At 42.6% G+C, this 18,248-nt stretch overlaps 1 protein-coding gene across 2 annotated transcripts in view; it reads right to left on the reverse strand.

Annotated features, from left to right (window-relative positions):
* The window catches only part of slc9a2 (solute carrier family 9 member 2), a 109,233-nt gene that overhangs the window by 14,589 nt on the left and 76,396 nt on the right, over nucleotides 1–18,248 (reverse strand). For both annotated transcript variants that reach the window (XM_068033830.1, XM_068033829.1), the window contains exons 6-7: nucleotides 17,083–17,172; nucleotides 14,876–14,946 (exon numbers count right to left, since the gene is read on the reverse strand). In XM_068033830.1, coding sequence (XP_067889931.1) covers nucleotides 14,876–14,946; nucleotides 17,083–17,172 — 161 coding nt within the window. The remainder of the gene's footprint in view (nucleotides 1–14,875; nucleotides 14,947–17,082; nucleotides 17,173–18,248) is intronic.

The following is an 18,248-nucleotide window of genomic DNA, read 5'->3' on the forward strand; positions in this document are numbered from 1 at the left end:
CCTAGAATAAACCAGTTGGATATATTTTATAATAGATCAAGGTCCAAGGAACTTCTCATCCTTTTACTTCATGTTACCTCAGAACTGCCCTTTTCACTTAAAGTCTTTTGTAGAATGAATTTGTAACACACCAACAACGCAGAGTGATGTAGTGTATTCAGAGCAGAATGTTCCGGGACAAAAATATTCTGACCATCACACTGTGCTTTTCAAATAACCATATAAATGTTGAATCATTGGCTTCTCCAGCACAACTCTATTTTACAGCAGGTGGTATAAAATAGATTGAAGACGACTTCATACTTTATTACAAACATACAAATTAGGCGCAGGAGTAGGCCACTCGGCCCCTTGAGCCTGCTCCGCCCTTCAACAAGAATATGGCTGATCTGATTCTAACCTTAACTCCACATTCCTGCCTACCCCCAATAACCTTTCATTCCCTTGATAATCAAGAATCTATCTAGCTGTGCCTTAAAAATATTCAAAGGCTCTGCTTCCATTGCCTTTTGAGGAAGAGAGTTCCAAAAATTCACAAACCTTAGTGAAAAAAAATTCTCCTCATCTCGGTCTTAAATGGGTGCCCCTTATTTTTAAACTGTGACCCCTAGTTCTAGATTCTCCCACAAGGGGAAACATCCTTTCCACATCCACCGTGTCAAGACCACGCAGAATCTTGTATGTTTCAATCAAGTTGCCTCTTACTCTTCTGAACTCCAACAGATACAAGCCTAGCCTGCCCAATCTTTCATCATAAGACAACCTGCCTATTTCAGGTATCAGTCTAGAAAACCTTCTCTGAACTGCTTCCAATGCATTTATATCCTCCCTTAAATAAGAAGGCCAATACTGTACACAGTACTCCCGATGTGGTCTGTCCAATGCCCTGTATAACTGAAGCATAACCTCCCTACTTTTGTATTCAATGCCTCTCGCGATAAACAATAACATTCTATTAGCTTTCCTAATTACTTGCTAAACCTGCACACTAACCTTCTGTGATTCATGCACTAGGACACCCAGGTCCCTCTGTATCTCAGAGCTCTGCAATCTCTGGGGGGAAATGGCCTCCCAGGGGAAAGCAGTAACAGCCAAGTTTGTGGCACCATGGATGGCTCTACTGCACAGCAGGGGAGGAAAAGGAGTGGAAGAACGATAGTGATAGGGGATTCTATCGTAAGCGGTACAGATAGGCATTTCTGTGGCCACGAACATGACTCCAGGATGGTATGTTGCCTCCCTGGTGCTAGGGTCAAGGATGTCACGGAGCGGCTGCAGGACATTCTGAAGGGGGAAGGTGAACAGTCAGAGGTCATGGTACACATTGGTACCAATGACATAGGTAAAATGAGGGATGAGGTCCTGAAACAAGAATTTAGGGAGCTAGGTAGCAGATTAAAAAGCAGGACCTCAAAGGTTGTAATCTCTGGATTATTCCTGGTGCCACGTGCTAGTGAGTATAGGAATAGGAGGATAGAGCAGATGAATGCGTGGCTGAAGATATGGTGCAGGAGGGAGGGCTTTAGTTTCCTGGATCACTGGGTCTGTTTCTGGCAAAGGTGGGACCTGTATAAGCTGGATGGGTTGCACCTGAACCGGAACTGGACCAACATCCTTGCTGGGAGGTTTGCTAGTGCTGTTGGGGGAGGGTTTAAACTAATTTGGCAGGGGAATGGGATACAGAGTGGAGGTACAGTAGGAGGTGATGCACAGTCAAATATAGAAGAGAAACTGAGTCAATCTGGAAGGCAAAGCAAATATAGACCTGTTAAGGCACGTGAAAAATACAAGGCTGGATTGCATCTATTTTAATGCAGGGAGTCTTATTAGTAAAACAGATGAATTGAGGGTGTTGATTAGCACATGGGATTATGATATTGTTGCTATCACAGAGACATGGTTGAGGGAGGGGCAGGACTGGCAGCTCAATATTCCAGGGTATAGAATCTTCAGGCATGACAGGGGAGGGGGTAAAACAGGAGGTGGCATTGCACTGTTGATCAAGGAGTTAATTACTGCAGTAAGGAGGGATGATATCTTAGAAGGTTCTTCAAATGAGGCCATATGGGTAGAACTTAAAAACAAAAAGAGGGCAATCACTTGGCTGGGAGTGTACTTTAGGCCTCCAAACAGTCAGGGAGAGATAGAGGAGCAGATATGTAGGCAAATCTCAGAGAGGTGTAAAAATAATAGGGTAATAATAGTAGGGGATTTCAACTTACCTAATATCAACTGGGATAGTCTTAGTGTAAAAGACTTAAAGCGGGTAGAATTCTTAAAATGCATAGAGAGCTTTTTGAGCCAATATTTTATTCTTTATTTATTTATTTTTATTTAGAGATACAACACTGAAGCAGGCCCTTCGGCCCACCGAGTCTGTGCCGACCAACAACCGCCCATTTATACTAACCCTACAGTAATCCCATATTCCCTATCACCTCCCTACACTAGGGGCAATTTACAATGGCCAATTTACCTATCACCTGCAAGTCTTTTGGATGTGGGAGGAAACCGGAGCACCGGGCGAAAACCCACGCTGACACAAGGAGAACTTGCAAACTCCGCACAGGCAGTACCCAGAATCAAACCCGGGTCCCTGGAGCTGTGAGGCTGCGGTGCTAACCACTGCGCCGCCCGTAATATGTAGAAAGTCCTACAAGAGAAGGGGCAGTACTGGACCTAATCCTCGGGAATGAAGCTGGACAAGTGGTAGAAGTGTCAGTGGGGGTGCATTTCGGGGATAGTGACCATAACTCTGTAGGATCTAAGGTAGTTATGGAAAAGGACAAAGACAGGCCAGAAATAAAGGTACTGAATTGGGGGAAGGCTGATTTCAATATGATAAAACAGGATCTGGCCAAAGTGGACTGGGAGCAGCTACTTGGAGGAAAGTCTATATTAGACCAGTGGGAGTCAAAGAGGAAATAGTGAGGGTTCAGAGCCAACATGTACCCGTTAAAGTTAAGGGTAGGACCAACAAGTCCAGGGAACCCTGGATGACAAGGGATATAGAGGATTGGATCAGGAAATAAAAGGAGGCTTATGGCAGATTCGGAGTGCTGTAAACACCAGAAGGGGGTACTAAAAAAGTAAATCGGAGACCGAAGAGGGGACATGAAAAAACACTGGCGGGCAAGATAAAGGAAAATCCCAAGACGTTTTATAAGTATATCAAGGGCAAGAGGATAACCTGGGAAAGAGTGGGGCCCATTAAGGACCAAAATGGCAATGTGTGTGTGGAGCCGGAGGACATAGGTGGTTTTAAATGATTACTTTGCATCTGTGTTCACCATGGAGAAGGACGATGTAGGTGTAGAGATCAGGGAGGGGATTGTGATATACTTGAACATATTAGCATTATGAGCGGCATGGACAGAAGTCAGAAGCTTTATCCCAGGGTGGAAGAGTCAGTTACTAGGGGACGTAGGTTTAAGGTGCGAGGGGCAAAGTTTAGAGGGGATGTGCAAGGCACGTTTTTTTTTTTTTTTTTTATACACAGAGGGTGGTGAGTGCCTGGAACTTGCTGCCAGGGGAGGTGGTGGAAGCAGATACGATAGCGACGTTTAAGAGACATCTTGATAAATATATGAATAGGAAGGGGATAGAGGGATATGGGCCCCGGAAGTGCAGAAGGTGTTAGTTTCGGCAGGCATCAAGATCGGCGCAGGCTTGGAGGGCCGAATGGCCTGTTCCTGTGCTGTACTGTTCTTTGAAAGGGAGGAAGCATTAGCTGTTTTAGTGCGCTTAAAAGTGGGTAAATCCCCAGGCCCAGAGATGTATCCCAGGCTGTTATGTGAGGCAAGGAAGGAGATAGCAGGGGCTTTGACACAAATTTTCAAATCCTGTCGGGCCACAGGAGAGGTACCAGAGGACTGGAGGACTGCTAATGTGGTGCCATTATTCAAGAAGGGTATCAGGCATAAACCAGTTAATTACAGGCCAGTGAGTCTAACATCAGTGGTTGGGAAAATATTGGAAAAAAATTCTGAGGGACAGGATTATTCTCCACTTGGAGAGGCAGGGATTAATCAGGGATAGTCAGCATGGCTTTGTCAGGAGGATATTGTGTCTAACTAAATTGATTGAATTTTTCGAGGAGGTGACTAGATGTGTAGATGAGGGCAAAGCAGTTGATGTAGTCCACATGGACTTCACTAAGACTTTTGATAAGGTACCACATGTGAGATTGGTTAAGGAGGTAAGAGCCCAGGGGATCCAGGGCAATTTGGCAAAGTGGATCCAAAATTGGTTTACTGGCAGGAGAGCAGAGGGTGATAGTCGAGGGTTGTTTTTGTGAGTGGAAGCCTGTGGCCAGTGGTGTACCCCAGGGATTGGTGCTGGGACCCTTTCTGTTTGTAGTGTACATTAATGATTTAGACGTGAATATAGGAGGCATGATCAGTAAGTTCGCAGATGACACGAAAATTGGTGGTGACGAAAATAGTGAGGAGGAAAGCCTTAGATCACAGGACGATATAGATGGGCTGGTAAGATGGGTAGAGCAGTGGCAAATGGAATTTAATCCTGAGAAGTGTGAGGTGATGCATTTTGGGAGGACTAACAAGGCAAGGGAATATACAATGGATGGTAGGACCCTAGGGAGTACAGACGGTCACAGGGACCTTGGTGTACTTGTCCATAGATCACTGAAGGCAACAGCACAGGTGGTTAGGAAGGCATACAGGATACTTGCCTTTATCAGTCGAGGCACAGAATATAAGAGCAGGGAGGTTATGATGGAGCTTTATAAAATGCTAGTTAGGCCACAGCTGTAGTACTGTGTACAGTTCTGAGCACCACACTATAGGAAGGATGTGACTGCACTGGAGAGGGTGCAGAGGAGATTCATCAGGATGTTGCCTGGGCTGGAGCATTTCAGCGATGAAGAGAGACTGAAAAGGCTAGGGTTGTTTTCCTTAGAGCAGAGAAGGCCGAGGGGTGACATGACTGAGGTATACAAAATTATGAGGGGCATTGATAGGTTAGATTGGAAGAAACTTTTTCTCTTAGCGGAGGGGTCCATAACCAGGGGGCATACATTCAAGGTAAGGGGCAGGAGGTTTAGAGGGGATTTGAGGAAAAAAATTTTCACCCAGAGGGTGGTTGGAATCTGGAACACACTGCCTGAAGAGGTGATAGAGGCAGGAACCCTCACAACATTTAAGAAGTATTTAGATGAGCACTTGAAACGCCATAGCATACATGGCTACGGGCCAAGTGCTGGAAAATGGGATTAGAATAGTTGGGTGCTTGGTGGCTGGCACAGACACGATGGGCCTGTTTCTGTGCTGTATAATTCTGTGACTCACACCATTTAGATAATATGCTTCTTTTTTATTCTTCCTCCCAAAATGGACAAATTTCACATTTTCCCACATTATACTCCATTTGCTAGATCTTTGCCCACTCACTTAACCTATCAATAATCCCTTTGCAGCCTCATGCCCTCTTCACAATTTACTTTCCTACCTATCTTCGTGTCATCAGAAAATTTAGCAACCATACCTTCAGTCCCTTCATCCGAGTCATTTATATTAATTGTAAAAAGTTGAGGCCCCAGCACTGATTCCCGTGGCATACCACTCGTTACATCTTGCCAACCATAAAATGACCTATTTATGCCGACTGTTTCCTGTTCGCTAGCCCATATATCCATGCCAAAATGTTAACCCCAAAACCATGAGCTTTTAGTTTCCACAATAACCTTTGATGTGAGACCTCATCAAATGCCTTCTGGAAATTTAAGTACAGTACATCCACCAGTTCCCCTTTATCCACAGCACATGTTACTTCTTCAAAGAATTCCAATAAATTGGTTAAACATGATTTCCCTTTCACAAAACCATGTTGACTCTGCCCGATTACCTTGAATTTTTCTAAGTGCCCTGCTAAAACATCTTTAATAATAGCTTCCAACATTTTCCCCAAGACAGATGCCAAGCTAAGTGGCCTGCAGTCGCCTGCTTTCTGTCTCCCTCCCTTTTTGAATAAAGGAGTTACATTGGCTATTTTACAACGTAATGGAATGTTCCCCAAATCTCGGGAATTTTGGAAAATTAAAACCAACGCATCGACTACCTCACTAGCCACTTCTTTTAAGACCTGAGGATGACGTCCATCAGTTGTCAGCCCGCAGCTCCAACCATTTGTTCAGTACTACTTCCCTGGTGATTGTAATTTTCTGGAGTTCCTCCCTCCCTTCCATTTCCTGATTTACTGCTATTTCTGGGACGTTATTTGTATTCTGTATGGTGAAGACCGATGCAAAATACCTGTTTAATTCATCTGCCATCTCCTCATTTTCCCTTATTAATTCCCCAGACTCATTTTCTATAGGACCACTCACTTACTTTGTTAACTCTTTTTAAAATATTCATAGAAACTTTCTCTCGTACTCTAATTTTTTCCTCCTTATTAATCTTTTTGTCGTTCTTTGCTGCTTTTTATATTCTACCCAATCTTCTGACCTGCCAACCATCTTTGCGCAATTATATGCTTTTTTCTTTAAGTTTGATACTATCTTTAACTTTTTTTAGTTAACCACAGATAGTGGGCCCTCCCCTTGGAATTTTTCTTTCTCATTGGAATATAGCTATTCTGTGTACTCTGCAGTCTTCTTTCTCTTTTGGGCCTCCTTATCTCGAGAGACAATGGATACGCGCCTGGAGGTGGTCAGTGGTTTGTGAAGCAGCGCCTGGAGTGGCTATAAAGGCCAATTCTGGAGTAACAGGCTCTTCCACAGGTGCTGCAGAGAAATTTGTTTGTTGGGGCTGTTGCACAGTTGGCTCTCCCCTTGCGCCTCTGTCTTTTTTCCTGCCAACTACTAAGTCTCTTCGACTCGCCACAATTTAGCCCTGTCTTTATGGCTGCCCGCCAGCTCTGGCGAATGCTGGCAACTGACTCCCACGACTTGTGATCAATGTCACACGATTTCATGTCGCGTTTGCAGACGTCTTTATAACGGAGACATGGACGGCCGGTGGGTCTGATACCAGTGGCGAGCTCGCTGTACAATGTGTCTTTGGGGATCCTGCCATCTTCCATGCGGCTCACATGGCCAAGCCATCTCAAGCGCCGCTGACTCAGTAGTGTGTATAAGCTGGGGATGTTGGCCGCTTCAAGGACTTCTGTGTTGGAGATATAGTCCTGCCACCTGATGCCAAGTATTCTCCGAAGGCAGCGAAGATGGAATGAATTGAGACGTCGCTCTTGGCTGGCATACGTTGTCCAGGCCTCGCTGCCGTAGAGCAAGGTACTGAGGACACAGGCCTGATACACTCGGACTTTTGTGTTCCGTGTCAGTGCGCCATTTTCCCACACTCTCTTGGCCAGTCTGAACATAGCAGTGGAAGCCTTACCCATGCGCTTGTTGATTTCTGCATCTAGAGACAGGTTACTGGTGATAGTTGAGCCTAGGTAGGTGAACTCTTGAACCACTTCCAGAGCGTGGTCGCCAATATTGATGGATGGAGCATTTCTGACATCCTGCCCCATGATGTTCGTTTTCTTGAGGCTGATGGTTAGGCCAAATTCATTGCAGGCAGACGCAAACCTGTCGATGAGACTCTGCAGGCATTCTTCAGTGTGAGATGTTAAAGCAGCATCGTCAGCAAAGAGGAGTTCTCTGATGAGGACTTTCCGTACTTTGGACTTCGCTCTTAGACGGGCAAGGTTGAACAACCTGCCCCCTGATCTTGTGTGGAGGAAAATTCCTTCTTCAGAGGATTTGAACGCATGTGAAAGCAGCAGGGAGAAGAAAATCCCAAAAAGTGTGGGTGCGAGAACACAGCCCTGTTTCACACCACTCAGGATAGGAAAGGGCTCTGATGAGGAGCCACCATGTTGAATTGTGCCTTTCATATTGTCATGGAATGAGGTGATGATACTTAGTAGCTTTGGTGGACATCTGATCTTTTCTAGTAGTCTGAAGAGACCACGTCTGCTGACGAGGTCAAAGGCTTTGGTGAGATCAATGAAAGCAATGTAGAGGGGCATCTGCTGTTCACGGCATTTCTCCTGTATCTGACGAAGGGAGAACAGCATGTCAATAGTCGATCTCTCTGCACGAAAGCCACACTGTGCCTCAGGGTAGACGCGCTCGGCCAGCTTCTGGAGCCTGTTCAGAGCGACTCGAGCAAAGACTTTCCCCACTATGCTGAGCAGGGAGATTCCACGGTAGTTGTTGCAGTCACCGCGGTCACCTTTGTTTTTATAGAGGGTGATGATGTTGGCATTGCGCATGTCCTGGGGTACTGCTCCCTCGTTCCAGCACAGGCATAGCAGTTCATGTAGTGCTGAGAGTATAGCAGGCTTGGCACTCTTGATTATTTCAGGGGTAATGCTGTCCTTCCCAGGGGCTTTTCCGCTGGCTAGGGAATCAATGGCATCACTGAGTTCCGATTTGGTTGGCTGTATGTCCAGCTCATCCATGACTGGTAGAGGCTGGGCTGCATTGAGGGCAGTCTCAGTGACAGCATTCTCCCTGGAGTACAGTTCTAGGTAGTGCTCAACCCAGCGGTCCATCTGTTTGCGTTGGTCAGTGATTATGTCCCCCGATTTAGATTTGAGGGGGGTGATCTTCTTGATGGTTGGCCCAAGAGCTCTCTTCATGCCATCATACATTCCTCTGATGTTTCCGGTGTCTGAGGCCAGCTGAATATGACTGCATAGGTGTTGCCAGTAGTCGTTTGCGCAACGCCTAGCTGTTCTTTGTGCAGTACTTCTGGCTGCTTTAAGTGCTGCGGATGTTAAATCGCTGGGGGCTTTCTTGTAGTTCAAAAGTGCAATGCGCTTAGCGGCTATGACAGGTTCCAGCTCTTCATTATGAGATTGAAACCAGTCTGCATTTCTCTTCGCACTTTTGCCGTAGGTGGTCAAAGCTGACTCATAGATGGCGTCTCTGATGTGGGCCCACTTGGTCTCAGCATCCCCTGTGGGAGTGTTTTGAAGGGCTGTTACAAGTGAATTTAGAAATTTTTGTAACAGCTGTGGGTGAGAAATTCTGCTCGTGTTGATGCGCGGGTGGCCCTTCTGCTTGGAATGATGCAACTTCTTTGGTACTCTGCAGTATCCCCTTAAATTTCTGCTACTGCATCTCTATTGACTTATCCCTTACCTACTTTGTCAGTTCACTTTTGCTAGATCTGCTTTCATGCCTTTATTTAAGTTTAAAATACTAGTCTTAGACCCACTCTTCTCTCCCTCAAATTGAATGTAAAATTTAATCAAATTATGATCACTGCTGCATTGGGACACCTTTAGTATGAGGTCATTAATTCATCCTATCTCGTTGCACAATCCCAGGTCATGTATAGGCGACTCTCTGGTTGGCTCCAGAACGTGCTGTTCTCCTGAAAATATTCTATGAACTCCATCTTGGATACCTTTGCCCATCTGATTTTACCAATCTATATGTAGATTAAAATCCCCCATGATTATTGCCGTACCTTTCTGACAAGCTCCCATTATTTCTTCCTGACCTACCGTGTGGTTACCATTAGGGAGCCTGTCCACCACTCCTACAAGTGACTTCTCGCTTTAATCATTTCTCATCTCGACCCAAACTGCATCTACATCCTGGTTTCCTGAATTTATGTCATCCCTCTCTGTTGTGCTAATATTATCATGGATTAACAGAGCCACACCTCCACCTTTTCCTAGCTTCCTGTCCTTCCTAAAGTCATGTATCCTTCAATATTCAGACTCCAATCTGTGTCATCCTGCAGCCATGTCTCTGTAATGGCTATCAGATCGTACTTATTTATTTCTATTTGCACTTTGTTCATCTGATTTATTGCAAATACTATGTGCATTCAGATATAGAGCCTTTAGTTTTGTCCTTTTATTATTTTTGTAACCTCTAGCCTTGTCTGCTGATTTACGCTTAGATTTGTACTCACTGTTCCTTCCTGTCACGATCTGTTTACCTTTTCCCATATTAACACCTTTCTCTGTTGCCTTGTCTCTACTCTTTGATTTACTACATCTTCCCAAATTTGATCCCTTGCCCCCACTATCTGGTTTAAAACCCTCTCTACTTCCCCAGTTATGCGGCTCACTAGAACACTGGTCCCAGCATAGTTCAGGTGTAGACTGTCCCAACGGTACAGCCCCCACTTTCCCCAGTGCTGCCAGTGCCCCACGAACCAGAACCCACTTCTCCCATACGAGTCTTTGAGCCACGCATTCATTTCTCTAATTTTATTTGTCCTACTCTAATTTGCACATGGCTCAGTTAATAATCCAGAGATTATTACCTTTGAGGTTTTGCTTCTTAATTTGGTGCCTAGATCCTCATACTGACTATGCAGAACCTTTTTCCTTGTCCTACCTATGTCGTTGGTACCTACATGGACCACAACGACTGGATCCTCCCCCTCCCACTGTAAGTTCCTCTCTAGCCCTGAGCAAATGTCCCGAACCCTGGCACCAGGCAGGCAACAGCCTTCTGGATTTTCACTCTTTGCTGCAGAGAACAGTGTCAATCCCCCTCACTATACTGTCCCCTACTACCTTTGCTCCCCCACTTGAATGGCTTCCTATACCATGGTGCCATGGTCAGTCTGCTCATCCACACTACAGCCCTCGCTCTTGTCCATATAAGCTGCAAGAACCTCAAACTTATTGCTCAATTGCAAAGGTTGAGCTCCTCCACTCCCACCTTCTCGATCCCCTTGCCTGCCTGACTCGCAGTCACACCTTCCTGTCCTTAACCACTGACCAAAACAGATGGCCCTATCCTAAGGGGTGTAACTGCCTTCTAGAACAATGTGTCCAGGTAACTTTCCCCCTCCCTTATGCATCGCAGTATCTGTAGCTCGGCCTCCAGCTCAATGATTGAGCCGAAACACCTCAAGCCGCAGACATTTACTACAGACGTGGTTGCCATGGATTGTCGTGGCATCCAGGAGCTCCCACATACTGCAGCCATTACACCTCACCTGTCCTGCCATCTTTATTGTGTTAATTTAATTAAATTTATTTCTTAATTAATTTATATTCCCCTCCTTACCGGGCTCCTTCACTTACCAAACTCCTTTCTTCACACTCTGCCTTCCAGCAGCACTCATTGCAGACAAGCAGCACTGAGAGTCCTCTGAAAATATACTCTCTGAAAACAATGATATCAGCTCTGCTAGAGCTCAGAAACCAGATTAAGTTAGCTACAGCTACTCTCAAGAGAGCTTGTATACCCCTGTTTAAAACTGTAGGAAACTTAACCAACCTCTTAACCTAAACAGTAATTTCAGTTAATTGCTAAATGTAAAACAAAAACTAGACCTGAAAGATTAACTCTTAAATATCCACTCACTTACCAAACTCCCTTCTTCACACTCCGTGCCCTCCAGCAGCATTCAGTGCATTATAAGACTTTATGTTTCAATTTTATACTGGTTATTAAAAAGTGGTGGTCAGGACTTTATTGTTCAGAAACATCCTGCTCTAAAAACTGAGGTGCTTTGTTGGATGTATAGCATATTTACTCTTCAAAGGATTATTTTATCTACTTATAAATGAACATTTTCAGTGTGATCCTCATAATATTACAAGAAGTGGTTAGGGATCCAATGACATTAGTAATTACATTGTTGTACTTTTTTCTGTTTTACAGCACCTTAGAATACACCTTTATCAAGTAGTGCCAGTTTCAAATAACTGGGAAAGCTTAGAGAACTTGAAGAAAGGGCTATTTCCTCCCTTCATACTACTGAATTTCTGAAATGCATTGCAAACATGATCAGTTATCTGATTATTGTAAAAGAACACATAGTAATACTACTACAAAAATATGTTTTCAAGAAGGAGTTAGATATAGCTCTTGGGGCGAAAGGGATCAAAGGATATGGGGGAAAGCGGGACAGGTTACTGAGTTGGATGATCAGCCACATTCATAATGAATAGTGGTGCATGGCTTGAAGTGCCAAATGTCCTACTCCTGCTCCTATTTTTTATGTTTCTAGGTTTACACCTTAAGGCTAATCTTGCTACATCCAAAGAAGACAAGAGAGTCAACAATGATACCCAATTTGAAAGATTTCTTTCAGTTGTCTCTAATTAACAGGTAGATGTGGTATTCTCTTTGGAAATGTTTATTTTATTTTTTCAATTAATTGGTGATTCTTTTTAAACTTTTGTAATTCAAAAGGGGTAAAACATTCACAAACCCGCAAAATGTTACAAGGCAGAGCACAATCAGCAGTATTGCAGATGGTACTGGTTTACGGATAAATTCTAACTTCAAGAAAACTCAATCAAGACACCAACAGTTATTATTTCAAGTGAACCTTCATAATATCCAGTGTTGAAATGGTCAGTTTCAAAACCAAGGAATTAACAAGTCTTGAAACACAAGTTACATAAACAAGCACTGTGGACCATCTAAAGAATTGAAATGGAAAATTTGAGCAAAAGCTGAGTTTAAACTATGAGGTGCAGTTGATCAAATCAAGCGCACCTATTTGCCTCAAGTGATTATTTATGCTTTGCGAAAAGCGTTTTTCAATTTTAAGGCCTTTAAAAATATATTTATCTGGCATGATAACCTGTTGAAAATTTGTATTTTTAATCTATCTTCAGAATTCCTCTAAGGTTGTAACACAGTATGAAGTGAAGTTCACTGGAGAGATTGCATATTTGATGTTTGTCATTTCTTTAACTCAGAGGATAATTATTAACTTCTAGAAAACAATTAACGTGACATAGCATTCTGTATCAGCAGGAACAGTGGCTACAAGAAACTGTTGTCATAACAGTGATTTTGCAAAATGACTGGATAAAATGTCTACAAATATTTACTGCATTTTAGATGTGAGTGACTGTATTATAATGCCCAAAGTGCAAGGCTTATTTTGCACTCAGGGAGCAATGTAGTCTGAAAATTGCATTAGATAAAAGATTACATGTATCTTTTAAGAAAAATATTTGCCATGCTTTTGGCGTTGCTTTGGAAAATAGATGGAAAAGTCTTTGGTCCATTACCCATTTACATCAGTTAGTGAGGATATAATGATAGCAATTTCCTAGTATGATAGCTCTTCACTTAATTGACTTTAGTATTTCAGCCAAGGAAACAATAAATCACTCTCAGCTCCAGTAGTTATACAATATTTCCAAGTTATTTATTAACAATATTGAAAATAGCCAAGTTCTTAAAAATAGCTTTGTTATTTAGAACTTTTAATGATTTTTACATTGCATCAACATAGATACTACAGTACACCTAAAGAACTGAAGTCACCAATTCTATTATGCATCAAATTCAAGAAAGCAGCAAGACCCCCTCACTACTTCAGCCACACACTGGTTGCAGTAAAACCAAATACTATTTTTAAACTTAAAATTTTAAGCCATCACAAAAAGCCACTATCTAATTGGCTCTTTGGTAACAAAAATTAAGTTAACTAGCATTTCAACATTAGTGAGTGGCATTTTCTTTTTTATATATACAATTCAGGCCCCTCGTTACTCATATTCATGGGTAGGCTGGAGTTTCTAGATAGAGTTAGTAATGCACTGACCCCTGCAACTTTATTCTCTACCAGGTACAGTGAGGAGGTTAACATAACCCAGGTTGGGCAATTAACCTTGAATCATGTTAAACGGCTGACTGTAGTAGAGCAACATGGCTTGCTCATCACATCCTCCGATTACGTGAGTAAGTGGAAAAGTAGTACTGCGGGACCACTTAACAGGGAAAAATTACTCTTCCAAATGTATATACATTTAAAAGATACACAAAAAAATATCATACAGATAATATCTTGCCAGAGTAATCTTGCACTTTGCACTAATTGGGTTGACTATTTAAAAAGCAAAGATAAAGGGATCGAAATTCATAGGGTGGGGCGGGCACAACTTGGGTGGATCACCTACATCGAGGCAGTAATTTGGCACTCTACAGCTCCAGTGAGTTTCTTCTCCAGCTGAGGGGCAAGGGCTCCATACTGGGCCTTTGAAGGCTCCAAAGAACTTGCAAACAATCCAAGAGGACAGGGTGCCACTGTGATTTTTTTTTTTTAATTGGGCATTCAGAACAGGCACCTCTGTGGAGTTGCCCACCCTGATTAATCCTGGGATGTGGAGCAGTCTCAACAGCTTTCCTAGTCGGTATCGGGAAGCACTGTCCCACTCCACCACATCTCTCGTGGGGAGCAGGACTCCAAGAATTACAGCTCCATCAACCAGAATTCTTAAGGCATCTCTTCAAAACAGTCTGACAGTACATCATTGAGAATTATTCCTACCTGTTATACACGGACAACCAGGGAAACAGAAAAGTGAAGACCCGAGGAGGATCGTTGGATTATAAAAGTTCTTTTACTTCTTAGTTGAAGAAGTTTCTTTGTAGCAGTCAGACAATGAGAATATTAACAGTTATAAGAATTTGGTATACATAGCATGAAATAATTGACCATTTAGTTTGACACTGACTGCATGTGGATATTACATTTTATCTGTGAGTTAGCCATTAAAGTGTTCTTTAACTTAATTGAATACTGAATTATGCATTGCTCTCCCTCTTTAGCTTTGTTTCTCTGTTAACTTGTCCCAATATGACTCTCTTCTTATCTCCTTTCTCTTGGTTTAGCCCTCTCATACTGATTGCTGAAGTGACAGCAAGATGCATCCTTTCGTGCAGGCCAATGACCTGCAGCGATTGCCTATCATCATCCCCAGTTGTCCAATGGGATCAAAAATCATAGGAATAGAACCACAGAAGGAAGGAATTGGGGACTGCGCAGAGCTATAATTTTACCAAATTACTGATTAGGTTTCTAGCTTGCTGGTAACTGGTCAAAATCATTTCTGTATAATAAAAAAAATTTAAAACAAAAACCCAAAGGTATTTAACTTAAGCAAAACAATGAGTTCATACTTATCTCTCCAGTAGTAGTGATTCCACTGTCCAGAGATATCTTCAATCCCAGCCAATAGATGGTCACAAAACTAGACATAAAAAAGACATTTAAAATTTAAAAGCAGCTAAAAGCTGGGTTTTCATGCTGAAATGAACAGAACCAATATTACTGGCAGAAATTCTGTGAACTAACTGTGTTGAGTACAATGAAGCCACCATCTTTCTGCTATCCCCACTTCTCTCAGGATGGTGGAAGCAAGGGATCAGAATTGAGGAACTCCTGAAAGATCATCAAATTTTCCACTTCCCATGCAGCCATTGTCAGTATTAGGGATATAACCACTTAGAAATTGGCCTTATCGAGGCCATTTCCTTGTAACATTTTAGGGAATTGCTTTCTTCAGATATGACTGAGGTTCAGGCTTCAATATTGCGTTCCAGGAGTCATTTGGAATGGGATAAATGTCGAGAAAGTCGGCTAAGAGTAAATCAAGTTTGGAAAGGATAAATAAAATGAGGGTTTCAGTGGTAGATGAGCTGAGATGGGGCAGGGTTGGGACATGTTATGGAGATGGAGATATTACGTGGTCACAAGCTGAGCTCCAGATCAAACGGAATGTCAAGATTACAAACAGTTACATTCCACCAAAGACCATGGCCCGGGAAGAGAATGACGCCAGTGGTGAAGTAGGACAGTTTGTGATGAGGCAAAAGGATGATGATTTTGATATTCACAATGCTGAGCTGGAGGAAGCCAAGATGCATCCACAATTGCATGTCAAACAAGCAGTCGAGGGACTGAGAGATATTCCCATGGCTGTAAATAATATCACCAAGAAGTACCCAGAATGATTCCCACTGATAGTGCAGAAATAGGAAGCAAAGCCATTGATAGAAAGAGATGCTTTGGTTACAGTCAGACAGACATGAGTCAAACCAAGCAAGTTCAGTCCCATGGAACTAGTTAGTGGAGCAGAATCATTGGGGGAGGATGGTGTAGACAATTGTGTTGAACGCTGTAGAAAGAGTCACCCTCTCTCCTCCAGCACCTACTCCTACAGTGCCTCACCCTATTTCAGCAATGACTTTTCGTCCCACACTGCAGTCACTTCAGGAGTTCAGGGACCTATCCCTCTTCACCTACATGCTTGTCTGCACCAACATCATCTGCAGACACATTCAGTTTCCACATGTATGCTGATGGCACCCAAATCTATCTCTCCATGAGCCTGCTCAGCTACCTCTGTATTAGAGTCATAGAGTTATACAGCACAGAAACAGGCCCTTTGGCCCATCGTGCTTGCCAGCCATCAAGCACCTAACTATTCTAATCCAATTTTCCAGCACTTGGCCCGTAGCCTTGTATGCTATGGTGTTTCAAGTGCTCATCTAAATGCGTTCATCATACTACTTGTTCAGTTTTGGATAAGTCTTAATTTCCTCCAGTTCAACACTAACCTTCAGCGCCTGCTACAAGTTATGTTCTACTACCATGGACTCCATCCCTATCTAGTCAGGCAGAACCAGACTATTCACAACCTTGGTGTCCTATTAAATCCTAAAGGAGCTTCCAACTCCATATCCTTTCCATCGCAAAGATTATTTGCACCTCTGCAACGTCACCTGTCACCAACCATATGTCATCTCTTTTAACACTGAAACCCTTGTACATGCTTTTGTCAACTTCAGACCCAATTACTCTTTGCTGATCTCTATCCTCTTTATAAACCCCAACTAATCCAAATCTCTGCTGCCCATATTCCACATTTAAGTCCTGCTTGCAAATTCCTCATTTCTCATTGTCCCTATATCTCCCAAAACCTCAAATTTAAAATCCTTATCTTTAAAACTGCTCAATGCCTCCCTCTATTCTATATTCACAAGCTCTGAAGTCCAATATGCCCCCAAATCCACAGCTCCTCTGAAAAGCCTGGCTTTGCATCGCTGCGGTCATCACCAACCACTGGCAGCAGAGTTTTCAAACCCCTTCATTCTACATTGCGGAATTCCCACCCTAAATTCCACCCTTTCTCAGCCTGTTTCCACTCCTTAGAAATCTTCAGCTCTGACAGAATATTTTTTGTTCACTTCTCCTAATCACTCCTGAATTGACATCTGTTTTCTGAGAGATTTTTTGGGATAGTTTTTAATGTTACAAGTAAGTGTTATATAAATGTACGGTTGTTATACGTTTAAGCAACAATACTAGTGTACAGGACACTTACCCGAATATGAATTTCTTCACCCACTGTTGGTTGTTTTTTATTTGATTTTTTAACCTCCAGAAAATCAACCAATGGGCCGATAGTCATTCCCTGAAATATCAACATCCAAAATTTACTTTTAACAAATAAAGACACACACACTTATTTGGCATTATGGGACAAAACATTAAACTTGACGAGGGAAAAATGTTATTTAGTGGCCCACACACCGTTCTTCAATGATCTCAAATGAACACCACCACTCGAGACAAGAACAGTCCATGTGCTTTCTGTCCCCAGGGAATCGCAGAAATCTGTGAAAAGCAGTGCCATGTGAACGAATTTCTCCCCCTTAGTGTTCTTATTGTAGGAATAACACATTGCAATAATCTAATTTTGGCTTCCTAGCCTTCAATCTGATTATAAACAACCACCAAACTATTGCAGACTTGCCCAAAAACAAGAAGTGGTTTCCTTACCACCAAGAAATCACAGAGATAATACTAACCTTTTACAATGAGCTATCATTATGCACATATACTACTAGACAAGCTTTATACAAAATAAATCATTCTACGCCTTTTATGCTCCTTTATTGTGAAACATTCATGTTAAAATAGAAAGAGCAGGTCATTAAGCCCCCCCAAGTGGGTTCAGCCATTCAATTAGATCATGGCTGATCTGTATCATAACCCCATCTACCCACCTTGATTGCAAAATCCCCAATAACTTACTTAACAAAAATCTATCGATCTCAAATTTGAAATTTTCAATTGTCAAAGCTGAACAGCTTTTTGGGGAAAACAAAAAAAAAAAAAGTTCCATATTTTCACTATCCTTTGTATGAAGTGCTTTCTGACATCACCCCGAAAGGTCTAGCTCTAATTTTAAGCTTACTCCTCCTTGTTCTGGACTCTCCTACCAGAGGAAATAGTTTCTATCCATCTACCCTATTAAATCCTTTATTCATCTTAGCTACTTCAATTAGATCATCCCTTGGTCTTAAATGGAACCTGTTGAATGCCTTCTGGAAGTAGATAGAAATAATATCCATTGAGACTCCATTATTCACCACTTAGTTGTTTGCCTCCTCAAAATATTCATCTAGATTGGCTGGCTGGCTCTCTCTGATCAGCTCATATTTATCTAAATGCTTAGGCATTCAGTCCCTAATAACAGATTCCAGT

This window comes from Heterodontus francisci, chromosome 6 (genome assembly GCF_036365525.1).
Source record: "Heterodontus francisci isolate sHetFra1 chromosome 6, sHetFra1.hap1, whole genome shotgun sequence".
NCBI lineage: Eukaryota > Metazoa > Chordata > Chondrichthyes > Heterodontiformes > Heterodontidae > Heterodontus > Heterodontus francisci.